Source organism: Moschus berezovskii, chromosome 19, assembly GCF_049115385.1.
Source record: "Moschus berezovskii isolate FMDL1 chromosome 19, NW_MosBer_1.0, whole genome shotgun sequence".
NCBI lineage: Eukaryota > Metazoa > Chordata > Mammalia > Artiodactyla > Moschidae > Moschus > Moschus berezovskii.
The window spans coordinates 48,144,871-48,172,056 of NC_142478.1; the positions used below are offsets into that span (position 1 = coordinate 48,144,871).

Consider the following 27,186-nt stretch of genomic DNA (forward strand, 5'->3'; position numbering starts at 1 on the left):
CATTTTAAAGTGCTTAATTTTATGCTTTGTGGACTTCAACTTTTAAAATTTAGTATACCTCAAATATCAGATGGGGCATACTTATACCAAAAACGTATTCACTGTATATCTGAAAATTTTAAAAGCCAATTGTAAAAACTCTGACCCAAGCTAGGAAATAACAATGTCCCCAGTGCCACAAATAACACGTCTACGTGGGGTGGGGGTCAGGGCGTACCCGACCTCTCCTAGAGTGTGGGCAGCACAGAGGATGTAGTCATTCTAGGAGTACAGAAACAGGGAAAGAAAAAAGGCCCCAGCAGGATACCCCACACTCCCCTCCAACCCTGCTCAGTTCTCACCACCCGCGCACTGCTCACCCACAGCCACTCAGCCAATCTCATGGCCCCTGGGAAGGGCACTCTCAGCCCCTTTCTCCAACAGGAAACCTGCCCAAGGCCAACCATCGCAAAGTACAGCTGCCTGGGGGTCAGAGTGGCTGAGGACGGGCATCCCCGAGCTGCCAGAGGAACTGCGGGGAGCACAGGAGGCAACCCAGGTAAAACCAAGAACATGTGTTCGCATTTCATAATTTATTTAAAATTTTTACATACTGCTATTTTTCAAGAAAAGCGAGAGGACTCAGGCCCGTCCAGCACTGCCCCCTGGTGTCCCTGACGAAGCCATGGCAGCCTCTGGCTCACTGGACACTCCTGGTGCCAGGCTGTCCGGGACCCTGGAAACCACTCACCATGAACATGCATGAGGACCCCCAACCCCGAGGCAGGCCCTGTGCCCCAGGGACAAGCCGATCTCCAGGGCGGGGAGGAGCATCCCTGGTTCTCAGGACAGCGGGGCCGAGCTGTGTGCTGCTCCCAGTGGGGTGCCGAGTGCACACTAAGGCCCTAGGCCGGCAGTGAGAGTCCCTGGAGACAAAACTGGCTGAACTCTTCCCTGCTGTGAGCTCCCAGGGTGCCTGCGGTGAGCTCCCACCCTGCTCCTCTGGATGCGGGTGCAGGTGGAGGCGGGAGGGGTGCGTCCAGAACATGGTGGGGACAGGAGGCTGCTGGGAGCAACGAGGGTCTCTCCCTGCTGGGCTTGAGAGCCACCGCCCGCCCCCTGCCCCCGCCACAGCTCGCTCAGTCTCTGCCAAACATAAGCTAGCACCAGTTGTGTGCTTGAATAAACCAGTTTCTTAAAGAAATAGGGTCACTGCTATAGATGGAGAACCAGGCATCCACAGTAAAACAGGAGACTAAAAAAAAATAACCACCCTGGAAACAAGCAGCTACTGGCCCGCAGCCGAGGCTCCTGCTCTGCTCAGGGCGTGGAGGGGCTGGAGGGATGAACCAGCATGCTTGTAACTGCAGCCCTGGGGGCAGGGACTGCTCCTGTACCCCCTCCCCCCATAAACCCCCACCTGTGTCCCCACCAGGCTGCAGAGAATGGAGGGTCCCTGGGTAGCACATTCCAGCGAGGCCAGCAACACACTGCAGTCATGAGGGCACGCTGCCAGCACTAACCCCAGCCCCACAGGCTAAGGAAAAGGGGGTGGGCTTCCCTAGACCCCCACCCACCAGCCCACCCAAAAAGCTCTCCTATGAAACCACTTATGGGGGTGGTGGGGAGCAGGGTGCACAGGGTCAGCTCAGCGTGAAGTGCTGGGCACAGAGGTCCTCCCGGCGGCCCAGCAGGCCCCGTGCTGGGATGAACTCCAGCGGCACCGACCCAGGCCCCTTCTTCTTCAGGTCCCGCTCGAAAATCTGCAAGGAAAGGATGGACAGTCAGTCTACGCTGTGCAGGCACCGCCACCCCACCTCCCCGTCCCCCCACCCTCTCCACTGCAGCCCCGCCCCATGCCCTCACCTCGAAGGCGGTGACCTCCAGCAGTGGGGCGATGCTGACCTCAGGCACAGACAGCGTCTGGTTGATGGCGCTGGCGGCCTTGGACACCTCGGGGTGGTAATGCTGCTGGAGGGCCTGGAGGGACACATGGGATTTCGCCAGCCCTTCCGGGCAGCACTGAGCAGTAGACATTCCAGCGCTTCAGCATCCAGGGGAGGGGGACAGACTGGAAACTCCAGAGACAAAGACTCCCTTGGGAAACCGAAGTGATGGGGCAAGATGGTATCCTGGGGGACGAAGGCCAGAGGAAGGAGCTGGGCAGAGACACACAGGCGAGGCTGGGTGGGTGGCCAAGGGGAGCACCCTGGGGGGGCGGCTCCAGGAAGCTCAGGATGTGATCTGAGGAGTCAGGGTGCCCTCACCTGCAGCTCCCACAGGGAGCTCTCCAGGGCTCGGCTCTGGGCCGGGTCCTCTTCTGCGGGGTCATAGGGGTCGGCGTCCAGCTCTAGGAACAAGATCCAGGGCTGATCTCCACTCACCCCCATGTACTGGCCTCGCAGCCCAGCCTCCTCCACCTCCAGCTGCACTCACCAGGGCCCCGGGGCCGATGCACGAGGACCCGGCAGGCCGGGTGTCTACGCAGCAGGTTGCAGATAAAGGGCAGGACCATGAGCAGGGCCTCGGGGGGTGCTGTCAGGGCCAGACGGGCCAGGCGCTTGGCGAAGGCAGCCACCAGGTAGGCAGGCAGGTGCCTGGGCAGGGCAGTGGGCGTGAGACCCTGCTGCCCCCTGCACTGGCCCCCAGCTCTCCTTCCTACCCCACAGGACTCGGTGGGGCCCAGGTGGCCCCTGTCGCACTGAGCTAGGCCAGGTATCCCCTAGTCCCACCCCCAGCCCTGTACTCACGAGGACGACAGGAAGAGGTCTGCCAAGTGGAAGAAGCGGGCCCGGTACTTCACGTGGAAGACGGATGGATTGAGAAGACCATACAGCTTCCGGTAGAAGTCAGGGTACTCCCTAGGGGGTGAGGGAAGTGAGGGGGGCACGTGTGGGGAGAAGTCACAGAGAGAATAGATCAGAACCCTGACCTGGGGGCCTCCCTGGTGGCTCAGTGGTAAAAAAAAAATCCACCTGCCAATGCAGGAGGCTCGGGTTCGATCCCTGGTCCAGGAAGATCTTGTACGCTATGAGGCAACTAAGCCTGCGCACCAGGACTATTGAGCCTGTGCTCCGCAAGAAGAGAAGTCACCGCAACTAGAGAGTGCTCGCCTCAACAAGAGAAGTCTGCATGGCAATGAAGAGCCAGCACAGCCAGAAAGAGATAAATTAGATTTTTAAAAAATGCCAGCTCAGGTCAAGGGCGGACAAGCAGAGCTAAAAGGCCCACAGACCCCCAGGCGGACACTCACAGGTTGTGTTTATGAATCAAGATGAAAAGTCCATTCAAGGCCAGCAGGCTGACAGCTCCACCTGCAGACAGACACAGCTGTGAAGCCCTAACCTAACAGCACCCCAACTCCGGGAACAGAGATTCCAGCAAAGTCAGAGGCCATCCACCAGATGGGAAGAAGGAAAAAACCTCCAGCACAAATACTGCTGACCAGCTGGGCCCCTGTTCTCAACCCTGCTGGATGCTGGCATCCAGGAACGCAGAGCACCACCCCACGCCCGGTCCCGCTCTGGGCCCGCCGGGCGTCTCCTGCTCACCGATGTCATAGGCGCGGGTGAGGAAGTCGATCATGAGGCTGGGCTGCGCCAGGTGGGGCAGGATGGAGTCGTGCATGATCACCAGCACCTTCTTGCAGACGCGGAGAGGCAGCTGCGGGAAGCAGCAGGTCAGGGCGCCGCTTCCCCATTCCGAGAGCCCCGCACTGGAGCCCTGCCCTGGGTCCATCCCCCTCTTCCTACCTGGTGCTTGAGGAAGCGGAGCCACATCTGCTGGAAGGCCTTCCTGTGCTCCTGCAGGGAAGCGGCAGGGGTCGAGGTCCCCAGTGTTCTCAATTCCACCCCACCCTCCCCCTGCCTATGGTAAGTAGGGGACAGGACCTAAGGAGTTGCAGCGAGAGAAAACCTCCCTCGGGCCACAGGGTCTATGTTCATAGCCTGCCCTGGCAATAACACTCAGCACCCAAGAGGTCTGGGCAGGCTGCCTCTGACCTCGGGGAACCGGGCCTGTGGGCATCCTCTCCCCGTCGGGTCCTCCTGTGACCCCACTGTCAAGGCTAGGAAGGAGGTGCTGGTGCAGGATCGGGTGGTTCCCAGGAAGGTCAACCACCCATCTGTCCAGGGAGTCTCACCTTCAGATGAACGACCTTCCACTTGTCTGACAGCTCTGCAAGGAACGCAAGGAGTCACCAGACGTGTGACCTGGCCGGGCCCCTCCTGCCTGCCCTCCCAGCCCCGACACTCACCTGTGTGTTTCACATAGAAGCTGGAGAGGGTGCTCTCCTGGCGGGGCAGGCTCACAGAGGACAGCAGCATGAAGGCATTGTTCCAGAAAGTGAGGGGCACCTGCCAGAGGCCTGGTCTGAGCACCTGGATGCTGCATGCCCACTGCCTCCTCCCTCCTTGCTCCCAGGGACCCAGGTGGCTCACCTCAGGGCGCCCATCGGTGGCCCGGGCCACGGTGTCAGAGGCGGCCTGCATCGTATGGTAGCGGATGTCGTCGTGTTCCAGATACTCCCGGAACTGGGAGAGGAGCAGGGAGCGGTCCTCCTCTGGAGACAGCAGGCCTCCCACCACCAACTGCATGTGGGGAGCAGAGCAGGGCAGTGAGCATCTCTCCCACCCCTGGGACAGGCAGCCCAGGGGTGGAGCTCACAAAGTCGAGTCTAGGGGAGCTGTGAGAGTCCCCTCAACCCCACAACCCACAGACGGCCAGGGGAGACCCCAAGACTCACCCTGAAGAGCTGGTGGGGGAACAGATAGTTGCCTTCCCACTTGGGCTTCTCCAGCGGGTGCTCACCCTCCAGCTGCACAAACTTCATGAGTGTGCTGAGGGCCAGCTCCTAGGAGGAGGGGTGGCAAAGGGACCACGCTGTACATCCACCACACATTACCCCCGGCAGACAGGCGCTTAGACCTGAATGCCTTCAAAACCACACTCCGGGCAGAGCCAAGAGACAGAATGAACCCACACCAGGAAACCAGCCACAGAAAGAGAGAACATCCTTACCCAGAGAGGGGTCTGCAGTCACAGCCCCAGACCCCTGCTGTGCAGAGAAGGTGGGGCAGGGGCGGTGCAGGTAAGAGGCAAAGCCAACCACCCCAGCTCACCTTGACCTGAAAGGAGGGGTGAGCCAACAGCTCCCCCAGGCGGTTGCAGCAGCTCTGGTACCGGTGGCGCATCCACACCTTGTATTTGCGAGTGGCCCCCCGGGACCCTGTATGCGGGACAGGGTGGTCAGCCCACAGCCTGACTGGTGCCAGTCCCAATCTCCCCCTGCCTTCTACTCTGGGCAACCAGGGAACGAGTGGAAACGAGTCACTGTGGCTCCAGACCTGGGGTGGGACCAGCACATTCCCACAGGTAGGCAGAGCAGGTCCTACTTGGGCTAGGCCCTCTCTCTTCACCCCAAGACCCAGACATCCCAAGGGCCAGCCACATAAACCTAAATCTCTGTGGTACTAACAGTCAACGCTCCACAACGTCAAATCCCACAAGAGACACGAGACACAGTTACACCCCATCCATCCTTTACTCAAACTCGGCTTCAAAGTCTGTATTACCCACCCCTTTCCCCAAATACAATCCCCTGATCCCACCCACTTGCATGGCCCATGATGGAGTTTGGGGCAGAGGGTTGGGAGGCTCATTCCATGTCATCAAAGTCCCTCTCCAACCCTGTCAAGACTAGGCCCTCCTGGACACTCACCTGTCAGGACCATCTCCTCAGAGGGCAGTTGGCCCACAAACAATTCTCCTCGGGCCAGCAGGGCCCCGAAAAGTCGGCTGCATGCGTGCACCGCTTCCTGGGTCTCCTCCTGGTCCTCAGACTGTGGGGAGATGCCAGTGTTCGCAGGGTGCTCAGGCAGAAACTGTGGCTCCTGCTCCCTTTCCCGACCAGGACCTCAGCCCCATCCCCCTCCACCCCTGATCCTGGCGTGACTCTCCCATACCACCTCTGCCAAACCTCCCACCCGGACCCTCCAACCTAGAGCGCTGCGAGGCTGGAGAAAATTTCCAGTATAGCCCTGGACTTCAACTCACAATTATCTGCCCCCATCCGAGACCAAGTCCCACTTCGTCCGAGCCCGAGGAGACCCCCATTCTTGTCTCTAACCCGCGACCCCCGCCACACCACACGTGCCCCCACCTGCAGAACGGCCAGGATGTCGAACACGGCGTTGGCCTCGCCGCGGCTGGCCAGCACCGCCTCCACTAGGCGGCCCAGCGCCCGCCGCGCGCCCCCGGGGCCGTCGGCCCCCTCCATGCCGCCACCCCACGCGGGACAGACCGGACCGGCCGCTCCGCCGCCTGGCGCGCCGCTGACGTCACGCCCCGCCCCCGCCGTCATCGCGGCGCGCCGAGCAGGAGAGGCGCGCGGCGGCCGGCATGGCTCTCTTCCAAGTCGCGCGGTACGCTGGCCCCGAGGCGGCCGGGGCGGAGGCCGAGGCAGACGGCCGGGCTCGCGCGCTGCTGGAGCGGCTGCAGTGCCGGGCCCGAGAGCGGCAGCTGCAGAAGCAGCCGCCGCAGCAAGCGCCTGAGGAGACCGCGCAGAGCGCGCCGGCGGCGGGGAAGCGGCGGCGGCGGCCTCGCAGAACTCGGAGGCGCGAGGGCGGCAGGGAACCGGGAAGCCCGCCGGCGCCCCCCAGCAAGCGCCAGAAGACCGACGACGAGGACGAGGACGAGGACACAGGTGGGGCCTCGCGGGGCGGGGCGGGGTCCTGAGACTCGGGGCCGCCTGGTGCTGACAGCCGCCCCGGCCCCGCTTCTGCCGCGCAGAGAGCAGTGAGGAGACACCGGTGGAGAGCAGCGTGGGCGCCGAAGCCGCAGGATCGCCGGAGGGCCGGGGCGGGCCGCTCCCCGAAGAGGCCTCAGGACCCCTAACCCACGCGCTGGTGCTCGGGGGCTTCGGGAGAAGCAAGGTGCCAAAGGTGAGAGGCCTGGGGGAGGCTGCAGAGCTGGGATGACTGCCGTTAACGCGGCTTGTGTTCGTAGAACAGCTTGGAGGACGGAGCCTGCACCTGGTAGGTGTCAGATTTGTGTTCAGTGAGTGAATTATTGAGTAGGCTGACTGACGCCTCAGCTTTTTTGTCTGCGGTGCCTACTAATCGTTTGAGTTCTGTGCAAGCTCAGCATTTCTACCTTCAACTGTAAAACTTCTCTTTATTCATAATCTATGAGATCGACTTGGTTTCTGTGCTGCTGTCACAGAGATCTCTAAACAGCTTCTCTTCCTTGGTGCACATTTAAGGAGGTTCTAATGTGCTCACTTGCTTACCAAACAGGAGAACTTACCTGGGAGTTGCAGCTTTATCTTAGCACAAGAGATTTCAGTAAAGAAATACTGGAGCTAAAGGGTGTTTGGATGGTGACAGTCACTAGGAAAAATAAGAGAGGCTTGGCAGAGTCCATGTGAAGAGATCCACTTTTTTTTTCTTTTAGTTTTATCAGAGTATTGTTGATTTACAGCGTTTTGTTAATTTCTGCTATGTAGCAAAGTGAGTCAGTTATATATTTGTTGTTCAGTCTCTCAGTCGTGTCTGACTCTTTGCCACCCCATGGACTGCAACATGCCAGGCTTCCCTGTCCACCATCTCCCAGAGCTTGCTCAAACTCATGTCCATTAAGTCGGTGATGCCATCCAACCATCTCACCCTCTGTCGTCCCCTTCTCCTGCCTACAGTCTTTCCCAGCATCTGGGTCGTTTTAATGAATCAGCTCAGCGCATCAGGTGGCCAAAGTATTGGAGTTTCAGCTTCAGTCTTTTCAATGAATATTCAGGACTGATTTCCTTTAGGATTGACAGGTTGGATCTCCTTGCAGTCCAAGGGACTCTCAGGAATCTTCTCCAACACCACAGTTCAAAAGCATCAGTTTTTTGGCGCTCAGCCTTCTTTATGGTCCAACTCTCACATCCATACTATGACTACTGGAAAAACAATACCCTTGACTATATGGACCTTTGTTGGCAAAGTAATGTTTCTGCTTTTTAATACACTGTCTAGATTTGTCATAGGTTTGCTTTCAAGGAGCAAGCATTTTATATCCATTCTCTTTTAGATTCTATTCCCATGTAGCTTATTACAGAGTATGGAATAGAGTTTCCTGTGCTGTAGAGTAGGTTCTTATTGGGAGATCCATGTTGAGTTGGGATCTGTCTTTCTCAAAGACAGAAATCAGCCTAGTTAAGATGGGGGAAGAGGGGCAGGGAAGTGTGTGCCAGGCAGAAGGCCGGATTGGAGCAAAGGCCTTGAGGTAGTAATGAGCTTAGTGTATGAAAAGCATGGAGGGGATTATATACTTGAGGGGCAAGAAACCGCCAGGTTACGGAGCACTGGAGCTGTGGTTCAGAGCACAGATATTTTTAGAGCATGGATGTTATCATAGGTGCGAAGGTAAGTCCCTTGGTGGTTTGTTTGGCTCAGGGAGTGGCACATTTTGGATTGTGTTTCTCAGTTCCTTTAAATGTCACGTGGAGAGTGAGTTGTGGGTGTCAAGGAAAAGCTGGGAAAAGCTGGGCACTCCCTGATGGTTCAGTGATTAGGATTCCACACTTTCACTGCCAAGGACCTGGGTTTGATCCCTGAGGGTTAAATCCCTGAACAGCAACTCAGATCCTATAAGCTGTGCAGAAAAAAAAGAACTGGGAGAAGTTTGAAGCCTTGCCTGTTTCTACAGCCTCTTTAGCCTGAGTGTTTTGACTTCTTGGCTTTCCAGGCCTTGCCCGGCTGGCTCTGGAGAATTCACCCAGTCTTTCTCTTCTGTCCTTTGTGATAGGTCCAGCCTTTCCTGCCAGTGTGGTTGGCTCAGCCAAGCTGTGTTGGAAAGAATGTAACTGAAGGCTTGGTGCCTATCGAAGACATCCCTGAAGTCCACCCAGACCTGCAGAAGAAGCTGCGGGCACAGGGCATCTCATCCTACTTTCCAGGTGCCCCAGCTCTGGGCAGGTGGACTGGGGATGGGGGTGGGGTTCCTTCTTGAGCATGTTCAGAGCCATGCAGGGCCTCACTCAGCAGCTGCCAACACAGGCAGCCCTTGCACACGTCCAGTGTCAGGTGTGGACTTGGTCTCAGCACCTTCCGCCTCTTCAACACTCCTGGAGGCCCTGGTGCCAACCCTGAGGGAGCGCCCCACCTAGAGATCACTGACAGGGAAGATGCTATTTCTGGCCTCAGAACCTGTGCTCATCCTGGGTGTCCCTGCACAGACATGACCTACCTCTCGCCCTTCCGTGTCCAGTGCAGGCTGCAGTGATTCCTGCTCTCCTCGAGAGCACAGCCAATGGATTTCTGGTCAGCAGAGGCGGTTACCGGCCTAGCGACCTCTGTGTTTCTGCCCCAACGGGCAGTGGGAAGACCCTAGCCTTCGTCATCCCTGTGGTGCAGGTGAGCAGAAGGACCCCTCACCCCTGGGTCGGGCATGCAGGCAGGGAGCGACCCTGCTGACACGGGCAATCATCCTCCTCTGCAGGCCCTGCTACATCGAGCTGTGTGCCAGGTTCGTGCCCTGGTTGTGCTGCCAACCAAGGAGCTGGCCCAGCAGGTACATGGACCCCATGCCTGGAGGTCAGATCCAGGGTATTTTGTTGCTGCAATGGGGCCTCAGATCACACTGGTGATGGCCGCTTCTCTTCCAGGTGAGCAAAGTGTTCAACGTCTACACGGATGCCACTCCTCTTCGAGTGGCCCTGATCACCGGGCAGAAGTCGCTGGCTAAGGAGCAGGAGAGTCTCGTGCAGAAGACGTAGGTCCCGCTGGGCTATGGGCACCTCAGGGAGGCAGGCTCACTTCCTGCAGCTGAGCTGGAGCCATCTGGCCCCAGGGGAGTGGGAGCGACTGCTGTCCACAGGGTCCCCGCGTAGGAGGGGTCAGTGCCAGGGGACCTTGCTGAGCTACCCTCTGCTCCACAGAGCAGATGGCTTCCGCTGCCTGGCTGACATTGTGGTGGCCACCCCTGGCCGCCTGGTGGACCACGTCGACCAGACCCCAGGATTCAGCCTCCAGCACCTCCGTTTCCTGGTAGGTCACCCGCCTGGAGGGAGGCCCGGGCTCAGAGCTGAAGCTGACCTCAGCTTCCTCTCTCCTGCAGATCATTGATGAAGCTGACCGCATGATTGACAGCATGCACCAGTCCTGGCTGCCGCGGGTGGTGGCTGCTGCTTTTCCCAGTGAGGGCCCCAAGGATCCCTGTGCTCTGCTCCAGAGAACACAGCCCCGGGTGGTGACTGCTGCCAGGTACCCAGTCCAGAGCTCGCTCTGCTCCTGGCCCAGTGGGGCTGCCCTCAGCTGGTCCCTTGAGCCGTCTCCCATCTGAGACACTCCCTGCCAGGCTGGTAGGGCTGCTGGTTGGGCTGTGACTGCTTTTCTAGTACCCCATTCCCTTTCAGCATGTGCTGTCCCCAGATGCCCCTGCAGAAGCTACTCTTCTCAGCCACCCTGACCCAGAACCCCGAAAAGCTGCAGCAGCTTGGCCTTTACCAGCCCCGGCTCTTCTCAACGGGGTCAGCGCACAGGGGCCCCAGAGACCCTGACGTTGATGTGGACGGGGACTCAGGTGGGAAGTACACCTTCCCCGCAGGGCTCACGGTGAGCAGGGCACTGGGGCTGGGGAGGGGGGTGCATCTAGGCACCTGGGCCCTGGCCAACCCTGTACCGTCCCCCACAGCATCACTACGTGCCCTGCAGTCTTCGCTTCAAGCCATTGGTCATCCTGCATCTGATCTTGGAAATGAACTTCTCACGGGTCCTCTGTTTCACCAACTCCCGCGAGAACTCACACAGGTAAGGCCTGACCACCCAGGGCAGGTGCAGGAATGGAGGCAGAGGTTGTTCTGGCCTCAACCCACTGGGCTCTGGCTTCTCCTACCCAGGCTGTTCCTGCTGGTCCAGGCTTTCGGGGGTGTGACTGTGGCCGAGTTCTCCTCCCGCTATGGGCCTGGCCAGAGGAAGAACATCTTGAAGCAGTTTGAGCAGGGAAAGATCCAGCTGTGAGTACCTGGTGAGACAGGCCAGGTCCTGTTCTGGGGAGGGGTGCTCACTCAGGGGTCAGCTGGGTTCCTGAAGGTCTCCTGGTGCAGGAAATGCGCCTCTGGACTTCTTGGGAGTGTCCCCTGCAGACTGGGAGTGGGGTTGTGTCACTGCTTCTGGCCTCGGACAGGACCCACAGCCCCTTATATCCCGGCAGTCTCATCAGCACTGACGCCACAGCCCGTGGCATCGACGTACAGGGTGTGCAGCTGGTGGTCAACTACGATGCCCCCCAGTATCTGCGGACCTACGTGCACAGGTGCGGGCCTGACCCTGGGTCTGGGGGCAGGGGTGGCCTGGGGAGGAACCACAGTTCCCTCAGATCCCTAAGGGGCTGGGGGCCAGCGCTCTGCAGTAGCTGTGCTCGGTTTCAGGGTTGGAAGAACTGCCCGTGCAGGAAAGTCCGGACAGGCCTTCACGCTGCTCCTTAAAGTACAGGTCAGTCTGCATGGTCTCCGCAGGAGGCCAGGGCTGGGTTCTACCCAGGGCTGCTGGAGGTGGGGCAGTGGTGGGGGGGCGTGGGGCGGGAGGAAGCTCTTCCCCTCGTGTGCTTCCCTCCAGGAAAGGAGGTTCCTCCACATGCTTGAGGAAGGCGGGGTGCCCGGGCTAGAGCGGCATGATACCCCCAGCGAGCTCCTGCAGCCGCTGGTCCCACGGTACGAGGAGGCCTTGTCCCTGCTGGAGAAGGCTGTCAAGGTGAGGGGCCAACCATGGGGGCTCATCTCTTGGGGAAACCCGAGGTGGAGGGAGGAGACGGGGCGGGGAGGCCCACGGCTGGGCTTACTTTCTAAGCAGGCTTGGGGAGTCTCAGGTTTGGAGGGGCAGGGCTGGTGGTGTGGGCCAACCCTGTCTCCCCTCCTGCAGGAGGAGCAGAAGCAGAAGGCAGCCTAGGCCAGGACTGGGGACATACCAGCAAGGGCTCCCTCCTTTCCGGAAAGATCCTGAGCAATGGCTGCCAGATGCAGTAGCTATGCATGAGCAGGAGACAGGGATTCCTCAGCTGCAAGAGTTTTGGCCCCCAAGTACTCTGCTGCCTCAGACCAGGCCCCGGGACACACATGAGGCTTGGCCCAGGCCCAAGACCAGCAAGGGGGCACAAGTTCAGGTCAGCTTCCCATCAAGGTTGTCTTCTTGGAAACAAGGCTCCAATGAAGCTGTTCACACTCGCCCAGAACTGACGGGGTGGTGTCTGCCATGCATCTGGCTGTAAGCTGGGGGTGAGCCTTGAAGTGCCTTCAGGGATTCAGTTCTTCTAAGGACACGAGTCACCACCCTGAGTGGGAGAGGTGGCCCTGGGTCCCTCACTGTTGGGGCAAAGCACTGGCCACTTGGTAGCTGTTCCCTGAGAGGCACTGCAGAGACCAGAGGATACGCTGTGTGGTTATCAATGCTTTACTTCATGATTATTCAGAGCATGTGAGATGAACATCCAGAAAATGGCTTCAGAGCACTAACCACGCCTGTCAGCAAGCCTCATTTCCAAGACTCATGTGCTGATGTTAAATAAAGTGTTAAACTGGGGATGAACTGTGGCTTCTCATCTCTGCCTGGACACGTGTCACTTGTTTTGGCAGAGTAACAACCCAACCCACGAGTCCTGGTGTCCCGAGTGCTCGCTGTCACCGAGTCAGGGAGGCAGTGGCCACTACTTGGAGCTGCACTGCTTTCTACAAAAAGTCCCTGGGAACATGGGGGCCTGCTGTCTGGCTGTGGTCTGAGCCTGTGTGTTTGAGGGACACGATTACAGGTGGCTTGGCTCACACCTTCCCGAGGAGCTGGAACCAGTCTGCACGAGTGGCGGGGGAGAGGGGAGGCACGGGTATAGCCGGTGGTGAAGCAGAAGCCTCTGTCACTTGTCAGGAAACCTCAGGTTGGATGCTTCCAGTTTATTGAAAAACAGCTCCCCAAATTACCAGTCTTGTTTTTGATAAATAAACAGCCCCTGCTGACTGGGTTTAGCTTTTGCTCACAGAAGGTAAGGTTTACTGAAATCAACTTCCAGGAGGTGGAACAGGGAATGCCACAGACCCTCTCTCTCCCTAACAAAACTACTGGCAAGATCACAGACGTAGCTGCTTAGAGTCTAGAAATTGTCCTAAGGGCAGATAGGAAATGGAGAAACATTTCTCTAAGAAAATCCAGACAAGGGCCAGCTGTGTTTGAGCTCCCGCGCCACCCCACCCCCGCCCAGCAAGGCGGAGGCTCCCCTCCAGGCGGGTTCAGCCAACAAACTATCAGGAGGTACCTACCAGACACAAGCCACCCCCCGCAGCAGTGAGCCAGACACTGCAGGTGTGGCCCTGACATGGGGACGGCCCCACACGCTGGCACTGCTGGTGGGTGTGACCTGTCATCCGTGCAGCTGCTGCGTGACCCCAGTCTGGCACCTGGGCACACGCCCGAGAATGAACGTGTGTTCACGCAGGACATAGTGCTCCTCCTAACAGCCAGGGAGTAGAAACATCCCAGGTGTTCATCACCTGATGAATGGACGAGAACACGGTGTGTGCGCCGGAATAAAAGCAATGAAGTGCGGACGCAGGCTGGGGAGGGGCAGGCAAGGGCAGTGGCCAGCGGTGGGTGCAGCGCCCCGTGGTGACAGGATTACTGGAAACCCCGGCTTGCCCCTCAGCTTGCCCTTTACATTCAGACATGCTTACATCAGAAGGTGACTAAAGACAACAAGCTGAGCTTGAAAGTTTTGTAACAAATGCTAGCAAGACAATAAATCGCAGTATCATGTTTACGGAGTATTGTGGTGGCCAGGCTAGCCCCACCCCACACTGTCCCAGCAGGGCCCAGGGTATGCAGTGGCCCCGAGCCTGACCACGAGCTCTGGGAAGGGGTGCAAGTGGAGGGGAGGGTACACCTGCAGGGACACAGGTGGAGGCTCTGGGCCAGGTCAGCAGAGAGGGTGGGAGGCCAGGAGGCTTCAACCGGGGGCCAAGGGTGCCATGTGCCGAGGGCCCCATGTAACTGTGCCCCTGAGCAGTGGGAGTGTGGGGAGGGGGGCCGAGTCCAGACCTCACTTCCAAGGAAGTAGCCAAGTGACCACAAGGAAACTGGACATGGCTTGCCTTCGACTTCGCTCTGAACTTGGAGATACAGAGTCGACCTGCAGCAGCCCCTGCACCCGCTGGGCCCCCAGGGCCCTGGGTGTCTGGGAGACGGGAGGAAACTGTTTTTCAGGTGGGCTGGAGGTACAGGTCACTTTTTGGTGCTGGGTTTCAACAGTGACCTGCTAGGCACTTTATCTGGAATAAAAGACTTCAGGAAAGAGTGAAGTAGGAGGGATTAACAGTGTAGTAAACCAATTAAACAAACTCAGAAAAAGATTTGTCATTACCAGAAGCAGGGACTGGAGATGGTCAAAAGGTACAGACTTCCATTTATTAGGTAAATAAGTACCAGGAATGTAATGTACAACATGACAAGTATAATTAACACGCTGCAGGTTATACGTGACACGTATGAAAGCTGAGAGTAGATCATGGACTTCCCTGGCGGTCCAGTGGCCAAGACTCCACCCTCTCAATCCAGGGGACCTGGATTCCATCCCTGGTTGGGGAACTAGATCCCACATGCCATAAGTAAAAGCGATCCTGCATGTTCTAACTAAAACCCGCAAGCTGCAGTGAAGATCAAAGATCCTTTGTGCTGTAACTAAAACCTGGCGTGGCCAAACAGATGAATTAAAGAGAGTAAATCCTGAATTCTCACCATAAGGAAAATTTTTTAATGTTCTATCTACATGAGATGAACATTAACTTAGTGTGATAATCATTCCATGGTATGGGCCAGATCATTATGCTGTATACAGTGCTGTATGTGAACTACGTCTCAATAAAACTGGGAAAAAAAGGAAAGAATGGAAGAGGGTGGGAACGTGGCCAACCAGCAGTGGCCTTGGGCCCACAGAGCAGCAGGGTGGGCTGGCAGGCACTGAGCTCACAAGGATCTAGAGGGACCTAAGACCCCAGAACTGCATCCCCCGAGGTTTAGGAACTGAGCACGGTTCAGGCTGCCCCCAGAGCAGGGGGCTTGGTGGGGCCCCACCAGTCCAGCAGCTACGCTGATCATGACGTCCCTGGGCAGGCTGGTCTGCCCTCCTAGTGACCCCTGGGTCAGGCCGGAAGACAGCATGGCCTCAGTGCAACCGCTCTGCTGCCCTCCCCCACCTAGGGGTGCAGGATAAGGATGGGGAGCGAGGCAGCTCTGCCAGGTTGGGGGAGGGAAGGCACAGCAGGTCCTGTCGCCCAGGGGAGACCTGGGTGCTGTCTCTTAGCTGGAGCTGGGGGAGGGACCATACCCTGGGGCAGCAAAGGCTCCCTCCTGCTAAAGAACAGTCAAGAATGTGCCCACAGGTGCTTCTGGGAGCTTCCTCTGGCAGGTGTGTGAAGGGGGTGCCCTGCCCTGCCAGTTTCCCCTCCCCCAGCACATCGCTACCTTCTGATACAAGAGAAAGAGAGGATGGTGAGGCTGTGGCCACAGCTCTGAACACCTGTGTGTGAACCCACATCTCCACTCACAGCATCATGACAGAGTCAGGCATGAAACGGCAAAGAAGGGGGCTGTCGGGGATCAGCCAACACTCCACCTGTGACCGGACACTTGTCATCACCCTATAAAACTGCATGTGACCACACGACTCTTAAATAACCAAGGGTCCAGCTCATGCTCCCCTCTGTGAATCCCTATTCCCACCCCATTCCCCCACAGATCTAATCCTAACATTTTTGGGGGAATTATTTTATAGATCCCAGATCATGTGTCTCTGCAATAGAAATGTGCTCAAACACCGACCACAAGACTCTTTAAGTATTCAAAAATAATCTTCTGGATTGATAAACTGGTACAATTATTACTGGCATGACAAGTGTACTATGATTATAGTAAATAACTACTAAATATAAAAAGTGAAATCTAACAGATGGAGAGGGCTATTCTATTCAATTAGTTTCTATATCCAGAGGATTCAATATCAACTCTACCGTTTTCCAATTTACAGATTAAAACACCGAAAAAAATCCCATTCCCAAAACTAAACTGATGGGATGAGAAAGAGCTTTCTTGCTGAAACGTTCCTCAGTCCTTTGCTCCCTTTCTGAGCTCTCGGGTCTGTGGCCAAAAACCGCGTCCAGACCAGAGCCCTCCCAGCTGGAAGGATGAGTCCTGCAGGTGGAGACAAAGCAGAAGCCACCACCTGGCTAGAAGCAGCTGCAGCCCCGCCTCCAGCCCACATGAGAGCATCTGTCCTCAGACCTGCGCCCACAGCAGGCAACTGCAGAGAACGGGTGTGAAGGCGGCAGAGGCCACTCCCCTGAAGCCATGAGGGAGGCACTCCTTGGAGCCTCTGTTTATTCCGACACCAGAAAGAACCTTCTGGTTTCCAGAGTTATCACTGAGAAGTTAGCCAGGTTTTCTCCACACCCCTCTCAATCACTACTTTCCTAATGGACTGTTTGCTCTCCCAGGAAGTTTTCAAAAATCTGCAGTGGAATCTGCATTCAGTAAAAATCACCACCCCCACCCCCAGCCTTTTTTTTTTCTGGGCAGCTTGGGGGATTTTATTTCTCCAACCAGGCCTCCAGTGAAAGTGAAAGTGTCGGTCATGTTCGACTCTGCAACCCCGTGGACTGTAGCCTGTCAGACTCCTCTGCCCATGGAATTCTCCAGCAAGAATCCTGGAGTGGGTTGCCATTTCCTTCTCCAGGGGATCTTCCCCAACTCAGGGATCGAACCTGGGTCTCCTGCGTTGCAGGCAGACTCTTTACCATCTGAGCCACCAGGGATCTAGTACTGGACTGCTAGGGAAATCCCAAATTTTTTTGATGCATGGTATTCTGAGTGTTGAGAATAGGATATTTGCATCACCCCCAAATCTCCGATGGCTCTTCTGAGGTCAATCATTTCCCCCCACCGCCATCCCACCCCTAAAACCCCCAAGCTTTAGTCTTGACTCTATAGTTTTGCCATCTCCAGGATGTCATATAGGTGAAATCACACAGAATGCAGGGGCTTCCCTGGTGGCTCAACTGGTAAAGAACCTGCCTTCTAGGAGATGTAAGAGACATGGGTTTGATCCCTGGGTCGGGAAGATCCCCTAGAGACAGAAATGGCAACCCAATCCAATATTCTTGCCTAGAAAATTCATGGACAGAGGAGCCTGGCCGGCTAGTCCATGGGGTCGCTAAAGAGTCAGACACGACTGAGCACGCATGCACAACTACAGAACGCAGCCTTTTGTGCCTGGCCTCTTCCTTTCTGCACAGCACACTTGAGATCCCCCTGACGTCCCAGCACCAAGAGCCTGGTTCTGCTTCCCGAGTGCTGTGTCATCGTCTGGAGGGAACGCAGTTTGCTTCTCCGTTTGCTAGGTGAATGACTAGGTTGCTTCCAGTTTGTGCAGATTATGAATAAAGCTGCTCTAAATGTTTGCATACAAGTGATTATGTAAATACCTGTTTTCACCTCTCCTGTGTGAACAGTGAGAAGTAAGCTTGCTGGGTCAGAGAATAAATGATGGTTTAAATAAAACAAGCTGCTTCCGGAGGCTTTACACTTTCAAGTGTCCACCAACAGAGCACGGGAAACGGGCCGTCCTACATCTTCAGGAGCCAAGGTCTTCACTGTTGAGCCAGTCTAACGTGTGTGTCCTTGTATCTCACTGCTGTTTTTTAAATATATGAACTTTTTAAAATCAGTACATCTAATCATCTAATTATGAGATCTCATTCAAAGTAGTGGCCAACGTGAACAACATTTTAAGATGCCCACAACTGTAACACAACACAAAAAAGTAACTGATCTGTAGTAGTGGGAAAGTTGCAGGCATTGCCTTTACTACCGTGATTTGCTGCCGGCGTTCAGATTCCCGAGTAAAGCTAAACTTTCACCTATATCCGTGAAAATAAAGATGTAATATTTTCTTCCATCAAGTTCACAGATACTGCTGACTTCTACCAGGGTTTAGAAGTCCTGCTTTCAGAGTAAATTCTGGACACATTCAGGACACACGGCTGCAAAGATTTAGAGAAGAGGCAGGACCCTATTCAAGAATCCCCTCTGCAGTGCAGACGTATGTTCTGTGATGTTTCTGTCCTTGCTGTGCTTGTGGTGGCTGTTGGAGGTTCCCACTTGGAGCCTGTATGTTCAGGACTCGCTGATGATGTATTTGAAAACAAGTTCACCAACTCAAGTTATGGTTTTCCTTGAATAGCAAACAGCTTCCAAGTCCTTATCAGACTGCCAGCTTAGTTAACGTGTTAAGGGGAACAATTCATTTCACTGTCTTCCACCTCAGAGGTCAGCAGGGTGTGACCTGTGGGGCGGCCAGGGACGGGGGCAATGTGGCCACTATGCTGATGGGGTAGTCCTGGGGGCAGATCTCCTTGGTCAGCTGCCCCTTCTTCTTCAACGCTCAGGCCTCCCAGTAGGATGGTGAGAGGGTGGGGGCTGAGTGGGTGGCGTCTACTTCTATTCTGAGCCGTCTTCTAGGTCCTGTGGGTAACTGCAGTCTGAATCATAGGCGCTCTGGACCCCACAGGTCACAAACGGCACAATGACACGAGTGGGGCCATCTAACTGGTTGAAATCTGGATCGTAAGAGTGGTCCAGTAGCGGCTTGGTCAGGTCGGGCAGGAAGCCCTCAGGAGGATCATAACCCTTACAGACAGCAAAGGCCTCAATGCTGGCGTTCCGGCTGCTCCTGGGCTTGGCACAGAGCACGCTGGAGAAGAAGACACGCAGCTGGCTGTAGATCAGTGTCACATCCCGGCCTCGGAAGATCTTGGCCACAAAGCAGCCCCCTGGCTTCAAGACATGTGTAGCAATGTTCAGAGCAGCTAGGAGGAGCTGGGACTGCATATACTCATCGACGTCGTGAAGGCCGGTCACATCAGGGGCCCCATCGCACACCACTAGGTCTGCGGGGCAGCCCTCAAAGTGCTGGACGATCTCCTTGGCAGTGGACAGCTGCGTGATGTCCCCCTGGATCTGTACCACGCCCGGCAGTGGGGCCATAGCCTGCAGATCCACAGCCACCACGTGGCCAGAGCCCTGGCCCCCAATCTTCTGACTCAGCACCTGGGTCCAGCCGCCCGGGGCCGCGCACAGGTCAACGGCCCGCATCACGCCTTGGAAGAGGTGGAATTCCTCGTCCAGCTGCAGCAGCTTGAAGGCGCTGTGGGCACGCCAGCCGTTCTCCTTGGCGAGGCGGTGATAGACATCCTGCTTGTCCTCTGATGTCCGGCCCATCTCAAAGTTTGTCCAGGCACCTGCCAACAGTAAACTCAAATTTTCAGTTGGGAGAAAAGGAATGAAGTAGGTCGCCAGTCCAGGAGCAGTACAAGCCTCGGCAAGAGCGCAAACCAGTGAGAAGTTACAGGATCTCAGTTTGTGTTCTCAGTTGATCTGAGTATCTTGCGGATGCCTAAGGGCAACGGGAGTGTGGCAAGCCTGTCATCAAGGAATTAGCGGTAGTTCGTGCAAAGCCAAGACCAAACCTGAATGTACCACGTGAGTTCCAGTATCTCGTGCCTATGTGGCCAGTCTGGCAAACTCTCTCACTGATGTTCTGCAGGGGGCACAGGTTCAGTCCGTGGTCAGGTCAGTAAACTAGGACCCTGTATACCACATGGCATAGCCAAAAACGAAAGAAAAGAAAAATGAATTATTTCTCATTAAGTTTTCACAGTTCTTCATTGGGAAATGGTAAGAAATATATAATATACTGGTTTCTGTCCCCGGCTCCTGACACAGAGCCCCTAGAACCCATGGAATCTCCTGAGTGGTAGGGCTGCCAGGAGAGTGTTTTGATCTAACCAGGTGACTCCTGGTGGGCTCCTGACCAGAGGATGGTCACCAGAAAGACTATATACTATGCTCAGAAGCTAACCTTCAGCCTTACTCCCCATCCTCTGCGGAGTAGAGAAGGGCTAGACATTGAGTTAATAATTAGGCCCAAGTAAAGAGACCTCCACTGAATCCCAAAAGGACAGGTCTGGGGAAGCTTCCTGGCTGGTGAATGCAGGGAGGTGCAGAACTGGAGCCCAGCGAGGGCACAGGGCCTCCACACGCCTTCCCAACTCTGCCCCGTGAATCTCTTCCATCTGGCAGTTCCTGAGTTATACCCTTTAATCATAAACCAGTAACCTAGGAAGTAAACTTTTCCTGAGTTCTGTTCTAGCAAATGATTCAACCTGAGGATCGTGGAATCCTCCTGATTTATAGCTGGTGGGTCAAAAGGCCAGGTGACAACCTGGGACGTGTAACTGGCATCTGAACTGAGGTTGTCTGAGGGGCTCGAGCCTCGGACTCTCAGGATCCAAATGAGCTCTGCCAGGATAGCTGGCCAATGTCACAGGAACCTGGAGAACCACTTGGTGTGGGAAACCCCACACATCTGGTGTCAGAAGTGTTGTGAGTACAAAAGATAGGTGTTCTATTATTTATATATTCTATGTACTTCATAAGTTGTGTCTTTTGCAAATGTTTTCTCCTAGTAACTCTTTTCATTCTCTTAATGGTTTTCACATAGCAAAAATGTTAATTTTAAGTTCCACTTTTTTTTTTCTTTTTACAGATTGTGCTTTTGGCGTTACACCCAAGAAATCTTTTTTAAAACTTTTATTTTTGGCTGCACCAGGTCTTCACTGCTGCACATGGGCTTTCTCTAGTTGGGGCAGGGGGAGGCTACTATTTGTTGGGGTACCCAGGCTTCTCATTACATGGTGTCTCCTGCTGTGGAGCACAGGCTCTGGGCATCCGGGTTAGCAGTTGTGGCACACAGGCTTAGCTGCTCCCGAGATCAAGGATCGAACCCGTGTCCCGTGCACTGGCAGGCAGATTCTTATCTACTGTACCACAAGGGAAGTCCCAAGAAATTTTATCCAAGGCTACGAAGATTTTTTCCTGTATTTCAGAATTGTGAGTTTTACATTTCTGATCCATTTTGCGTCCATTCCTACGTATGGTATGGGGTAGGGATTGAGATTATTGCCATAAAGTTTTAAATTTCAGTTGTTCTAATTTCTAGATCTAGTTCCTGTTTTCATCTGCTTGGTCTCTGATGACCCTGTCTCTTCTCCATGCTTGTTATTTCCTCCTTTTGCTTCTTTCACCATATTAAATACATTTTGCATATCTTATTCTAGATCCAGCAAATCTAGCATCTAACATTCTTTGGCTGTAAGTCTCTCACTACTGAGGCCTCTGTGCTATGTATACTGTGGTTTTCTATTATGAACGTACATTCTGGGGAGTCCGCTGGCCTGAGGCTTGGAGGTGAGGGTGCCTCCAGTGAGGCTAACATTTTCTGAGGCCAGTCCTCTGGGCTTAGACATGGTGCTAATGGCTTCCCAGCCCTCATTCGGTGATTATTCACGAGACCACCACCGTCCCATGTGACACAGAGGGAACTGAGGCTGAGAGGGGAGCCTCCCGCACAGGACAAAATGCAGTTGGTATCTTCAGCCCCTCCACTCCTTCACAATTTGGGACTAAAGCCCAGGACACAGGTGATTCCCTATTTCCAAATGTGCTTGAATAAAGTACATCTATTGTAGACAAATATATTTTAGAAGATGTTAAGATCTCATTTCTTCCATCATATAAATTCAGGAGAAACATTTGTAAGTTTTTCAGATCTGATATATTATCTGATACAGAATTTCTTTTAAAGATTTTTATGTGAACCATTTAAAAAGTCTTTATTAAAGTCACAAAATTGCTTCTGTTTTGTTTTGGTTTTTTGGATGCATGGCATGTGGGACCTCAGCTACCTGACAAGGGATCGAACCCACATCCCGTGCATTAGAAGGAGAAGTCTTTTTTGTTTTTTAAATATTTATTTTTATTTATTCATTTATTTGGCTGTACCAGATCTTAGTTACGACATGCAAACTCCTGTTTGTGGCATGTGGGATCTAGTTCCCCAACGAGACATCAAACCCGGCCGCCTGCATTGGGAGTGCAGAGTCTTAGCCACTGGACCACCAGGGAATTCCCTAGAAGGCGAAGTCTTAACCACCGAACCTCCAGGGAAATCCCTGATATAGAATTTCTATGCAGAAAAATTCCCAAACTCAATTTGAAGGAAAAAATTTTTTTAATTTATTTTTCTGTATCTAGTCTTACTTGCAGCATTAAGTGATCTTCATTGCTGCCTGTGGGATCTTTAGTTGCGGCAAGTGGGAGCATGGAGTCTTAACTATTGGACCACCAGGGAAGTCCCCAAACTGTTCCCCGAGTTTTTTTTTTTTTTAATTTTATCAGTGTAGAGTTGAAGTGAAAACTTCTTAATTATATACAAAAAGAAACAGAGATGCCATAAAGGAAAAAACAATTATGTAAAAATGTTCTATGGGTGTGTGTTGTGTTAGTCACTCAGTTGTGTCCAACTCTTGGCAACTCCACGAACTATAGCACACCAGGCTTCTCTGTCCATGGAATTCTCCAGGCAAGAATACCAGAGTGGACTGCCATTCCCTTCTCCAGAGGAACTTCCTGACGCAGGGATCAAACCCTGGTCTAGTGCATCGCAGGCAGATTCTTTACCGTTTAAGCTACAGGCAAGTCCTATATTCTAAACAAAGTAAAAATGTCCTAAACAAAGTAAAAAGACAAAAATAATCAAGGGGGAAATATATACAATATTTTATTTATAGCTGCAAAGGGAAAATATCCCTAATATAAAAAGAGCCCCTACAAATTAGTATGAAAACAACTTACTGGGGAGATGGAGAAGAGTATGAAGGGCATTTACAGAAGAGATCATGACAGCAGGCAACAGCAGCTGAGAAAAAGTAACATAGCTCAACAGCAGGATGCTCTTTCACTTACTCAACTGGCAAACCTTCATGATGTAAAGTAAAGGGTCCTCCCCTACATGGCATATAGGAGTATAAGTTGCTATATTTGGGGAGAAATATTCTGTCAATACCTGTTAAGATTTTTATAATTTATTCATTTTTAAAACCAATCATTTATTAAACGTTTTATTTCATACTGGAGTATGGCTGATTAACAATGCTGTGATAGCTTCACGTGGACAGCAAAGGGACTTAGTCATACATATACATGTATCCATTCTCCCCCCAACTCCCCTCCCACCCAGGCTGCCACATGACACTGAGCAGAGTTCTGTGCTATACAGTAGGATCCCTATTAAGATTTTAAATATGTATATCTTTGACCTATTATCCTAATTTAGTTCCTACTAATGGGCATCTATAGAAACAAAGCAGCACGAGCTACATTTTTTAAAATACTTACCTCAGCTTTTAATGGCTAAAACCAAAGATCTCTCTTGGTAAACGTCACACTGCACTTGAAAATACGTGGGTTATTTTCAAATATCTTTTGATATTGATTTCTAACATAATTCCACAGTGATAAGAGAAAAGACTCTGTATGATTTCAATACCTTTATACCATTAAATTTTAGAACCTTATGTTCCTGGATATGTTCCAGTGTCTCCTGGTTTATACTCTATGGGAACTTGAATAGAATTTTTATCCTGCTGCTAGGTGAAAACTGTATAAATCTTATTTATGTTGAATTGGTTCATAGCATTTTTCAGGTATACTATATCCTATTTTTCTGTCTATTCATTCTATTATTTTTGAGAGCTTGATACTGAAACCAAATCCAACTAAAAATCTTAATTTATCTACTTAAAAATAATTGTGATAGTGGATCTATAAGTAACTTTGTTCTGTATTTTCCAAGTCTCCTGTAAATGTGCTATCATACTTTCATAATTTAAAAAATTTAAAAAAATTTTTTTAAAAATACTTATCTCAGTATGACTCTGTAGTGGCAAAAGCCGGACTCTAAGTGAAAAACCCATCAATGGGGAATAATGAAATAAATATAGTATAATGCTCAAACTACCGCACAGTTGCACACATCTCACACACTAGTAAAGTCATGCTCAAAATTCTCTAAGCCAGGCTTCAGCAATATGTGAACCGTGAACTTCCAGATGTTCAAGCAGGTTTTAGAAAAGGCAGAGGAACCAGAGATCAAATTGCCAACACCCGCTGGATCATGGAGAAAGCAAGAGAGTTCCAGAAAAACATCCATTTCTGCTTCATTGACTATGCCAAAGCTTTTGACTGTGTGGATCACAATAAACTGGAAAATTCTCAAAGAGATGGGAATCCCAGACCACCTGACCTGCCTCTTGAGAAACCTATATGCAGGTCAGGAAGCAACAGTTAGAACTGGACATGGAACAACAGACTGGTTCCAAATAGGAAAAGGAGTACATCAGGTTGTATATTGGCACCCTGCTTATTTAACTTATATGCAGAGTACGTCATGAGGAACGCTGGGCTGGAAGAAGCACAAGCTGGAATCAAGACTGCCGGGAGAAATATCAATAACCTCAGATATGCAGATGACACCACCCTTATGGCAGAAAGTGAAGAGGAACTCAAAAGCCTCTTGATGAAAGTGAAAGAGGAGAGTGAAAAGGTTGGCTTAAAGCTCAACATTCAGAAGACAAAGATCATGGCATCCGGTCCCATCACTTCATGGGAAATAGATGGGGAAACAGTGGAAGCAGTGTCAGACTTTATTTTTTGGGCTCCAAAATCACTGCAGATGCCGACTGCAGCCAGGAAATTAAAAGACACTTACTCCTTGGAAGGAAAGTTATGACCAACCTAGATAGCATATTAAAAAGCAGAGACATTACTTTGCCAACAAAGATCCGTCTAGTCAAGGCTATGGTTTTTCCAGTGGTCATGTATGGATGTGAGAGTTGGACTGTGAAGAAAGCTGACTGCCGAAGAATTGATGCTTTTGAACTGTGGTGCTGGAGAAGACTCTTGAGAGTCCCTTGGACTGCAAGGAGATCCAACCAGTCCATCCTAAAGGAGATCAGTCCTGGGTGTTCATTGGAAGGACTGATGCTAAAACTGAAACTCCAATACTTTGGCCACCTCATGCGACGAGTTGACTCACTGGAAAAGACTCTGATGCTGGGAGGGATTGGGGGTGGGAGGAGACGGGGACGACAGAGAATGAGATGGCTGGATGGCATCACCAGCTCGATGGACATGAGTTTGAGTGAACTCCGGGAGTTGGTGATGGACAGGGAGGCCTGGCGTGCTGTGATTCATGGGGTCACAAAGAGTCAGACACAACTGAGCGACTGAACTGAACTGATGCTCACTGTGGATTATTATCAGTCATAAAAAGAATTAAGTTGTTTATCTCTTGACTTTAATAGATGTTGGAGCCTATTATGTGAGGAAAAAAAGTGGGGTGGGGTGGGGTAAATAGATCTAAGAAGGACAGAGAACAGAAAGGAATTCTTATTTTTCTATGCTGTTTCCATTTTTATGAGAATGTATTTTGTAACACTTAAAAACTAACTGTAGGACTCTCCTCGTAGCCCACTGGTTAAAACTCCATATTTCCAATGCAGGCAGTGCAGGTTCAATCCCTGGTCAGGGAAGTATGATTCCATATGCTGTGGTGTGGTCAAAAATAAATAAATAAAAATACAAAAATAAGCCAGGTGACTTTCCTGGTGGTCCAGTGGTTAAGAATCCATGTTCCAATGCAGGGAGCATGGGTTGGATTCCTGATCAGGGAACTAAGACTCCACATGCTGTGGGACAACTAACCCTGCAATACCACAACTAAGACCCGATGCATCCAAATACATAAGTAAATAAATAAATAAGTACTTTAAAAAAGTAAGTCAGACACAAATATGTAATCTCTGTGGCAGCTGGAATGAAACAAACACAGTAGAACAGCAGGAGCTGGATTTTCCTTCTTCTTAGAGTACCTCAGCACCACAACTCTGCATACAGCACAATCCTTCACCACTCTCCTCCACATGGTCGGTGTCACCAAAATTTTGAGGGACCAAGAATCATTTTAGATCATTTTGTTCTCCTAGTCAAAACGTGTAGTGCCCCATAGTTCTCAGGCTCATTCCTGAAAACCATATTCTTATACCACCCAACAACTGATGATCCTCCCAAAACGTCCCCAAGGCCCCCTGCACTGCATTATCAACTTTCAAATATTAAAACTTCACTGCTTTTGAGCATCCTTAAAGGAAATTGTTATGATGATCACTGATATTTAATTATTAATATTATGAACCATCAGCGGTGTATCAACAGGCCAGGAGTACACAGAGTCACACCCTGAAGTACTCTGTATCACACTGTTCTCCTTAAACCTATTTTTCTTCGCAATCTCCTCTGCTACATATTGTTAAAGGAGAAAGTTCTATTTATCTATTACCGCGACGTCAGCATTAAGCAGACACTTTTATAAATAAACTAACAACAAATGTGTGCAAAACCTGAGTCATTTTGTAGGTGTTGGCCATCTCTACCCAATACACAAAGCCCCTAGGAAGATTTTAAGACGGCCTCTGGAAATTAAACCTGGTTTTGAGAGACCCTCCACGCCCTCAGTTTTGCAGACGCTGAGACAGCACGCGTCATTCTCAGACCCCGGCCCCGTGAGGCTGAGGAACCGTTAACCCAATCTGGCAGCCTGGGAGCCTAGAGTTTTTTCGCATGTGAACTGCGAGCTACGCGAAGCTAAACCAGGTTTCCGTGAGGAAGGAATCCTTATCAGCTTCGGGGACAGACTTCCGTCCCTGAAACTGCGCAAAGGGGTTCGCAGTTCTCGCTGGGTCCTGGGGAAGGCCTCCAGGGAAAGGGGGTGGGGAGGCGCCTCTTCCGACTGACGCCCCCGGCGGGGTCGCCAGACGACGCGCCGACATGGAGCACCCGGGGGCGTCAGGACCGAGGATAGCGCCCTCCCGGGGCCGGCTGGGGGCACCCGGGAGGAGAATCACCAGGGCAATGGTCACCGGGTGGGGGGGGCGGAGGACTGAGGGTGAGGTGGGCCGGGGGAACCGCGGGGCCACGGGCGGGCGCGGGGGCTGAAAGCTGCGCCGCCATGAGCGCCCCCCGCTCCCCGCCCGGGTGTGGACAAGCTTCTGCACTCACCGTGACTGCCCGGCGACGCGGCGGCGAGCGCCAGCGGGGCGAGAGCTGCGTCAGCCGGAAGGGTGACCGAGCCCTTCCAATTTACCACCCCGCCGGCCTAGCCCAGTGTGCAGGCGCAGCTGCACAAAATGACTCAGCGGGGCGGGGCGAGGGTGGAGGAACCGGAAGGAGAGGCGGG

The 27,186-nt window shown here is 52.9% G+C and overlaps 2 protein-coding genes and 1 pseudogene across 3 annotated transcripts; 1 reads left to right on the forward strand and 2 right to left on the reverse strand.

The window, feature by feature from the left end:
• Positions 1–557: 557 nt before the first annotated feature.
• NOC4L (nucleolar complex associated 4 homolog) lies at positions 558–6,305 on the reverse strand. The gene is made up of 15 exons (XM_055404544.2): positions 6,140–6,305; positions 5,699–5,819; positions 5,100–5,206; positions 4,724–4,831; positions 4,419–4,568; positions 4,235–4,334; positions 4,121–4,155; positions 3,732–3,782; positions 3,531–3,642; positions 3,233–3,293; positions 2,730–2,840; positions 2,416–2,576; positions 2,247–2,329; positions 1,846–1,959; positions 558–1,742 (listed from the first exon to the last, which is right to left on the reverse strand). Exons 1-15 carry the CDS (start codon positions 6,254–6,256, stop codon positions 1,623–1,625), a joined length of 1,551 nt encoding a protein of 516 aa, XP_055260519.2. The 5' UTR covers positions 6,257–6,305; the 3' UTR covers positions 558–1,622.
• Positions 6,306–6,352: 47 nt separating this feature from the next.
• DDX51 (DEAD-box helicase 51) lies at positions 6,353–12,536 on the forward strand. Its single transcript, XM_055404545.2, has 15 exons — positions 6,353–6,682; positions 6,769–6,920; positions 8,767–8,917; positions 9,229–9,374; positions 9,460–9,531; positions 9,626–9,732; positions 9,899–10,007; positions 10,078–10,223; positions 10,376–10,574; positions 10,654–10,769; positions 10,859–10,975; positions 11,173–11,274; positions 11,390–11,453; positions 11,577–11,711; positions 11,880–12,536. The coding sequence occupies exons 1-15, from the start codon at positions 6,379–6,381 to the stop codon at positions 11,904–11,906; spliced, it is 1,947 nt and encodes a 648-aa protein (XP_055260520.2). The 5' UTR covers positions 6,353–6,378; the 3' UTR covers positions 11,907–12,536.
• A 1,850-nt stretch (positions 12,537–14,386) lies between these two features.
• Positions 14,387–27,166, reverse strand: LOC129542268 (tRNA (cytidine(32)/guanosine(34)-2'-O)-methyltransferase pseudogene; annotated as a pseudogene). Its single transcript, XR_016035326.1, has 2 exons — positions 27,009–27,166; positions 14,387–19,639 (listed from the first exon to the last, which is right to left on the reverse strand). The product of XR_016035326.1 is annotated as a tRNA (cytidine(32)/guanosine(34)-2'-O)-methyltransferase pseudogene (transcript).
• Between the last annotated feature and the right edge of the window lie 20 nt (positions 27,167–27,186).

What these genes read in the sequence shown, in the direction of transcription:
- NOC4L (XM_055404544.2), bottom strand. Translation starts at nt 6,256, where the DNA reads ATGGAGGGGGCCGACGGCCCCGGGGGCGCGCGGCGGGCGCTGGGCCGC. An exon ending in ACCCCTCCTTTCAGGTCAAG is followed by an intron (nt 4,832 to 5,099) that starts GTGAGCTGGGGT and finishes CCCTCCTCCTAG; the next exon opens with GAGCTGGCCCTCAGCACACT. An exon ending in GACCTCTTCCTGTCGTCCTC is followed by an intron (nt 2,577 to 2,729) that starts GTGAGTACAGGG and finishes TGCCCTGCCCAG; the next exon opens with GCACCTGCCTGCCTACCTGG.
- DDX51 (XM_055404545.2), top strand. Translation starts at nt 6,379, where the DNA reads ATGGCTCTCTTCCAAGTCGCGCGGTACGCTGGCCCCGAGGCGGCCGGG. An exon ending in TCCAGCACCTCCGTTTCCTG is followed by an intron (nt 10,008 to 10,077) that starts GTAGGTCACCCG and finishes TCTCTCCTGCAG; the next exon opens with ATCATTGATGAAGCTGACCG. An exon ending in CCTTCCCCGCAGGGCTCACG is followed by an intron (nt 10,575 to 10,653) that starts GTGAGCAGGGCA and finishes CGTCCCCCACAG; the next exon opens with CATCACTACGTGCCCTGCAG.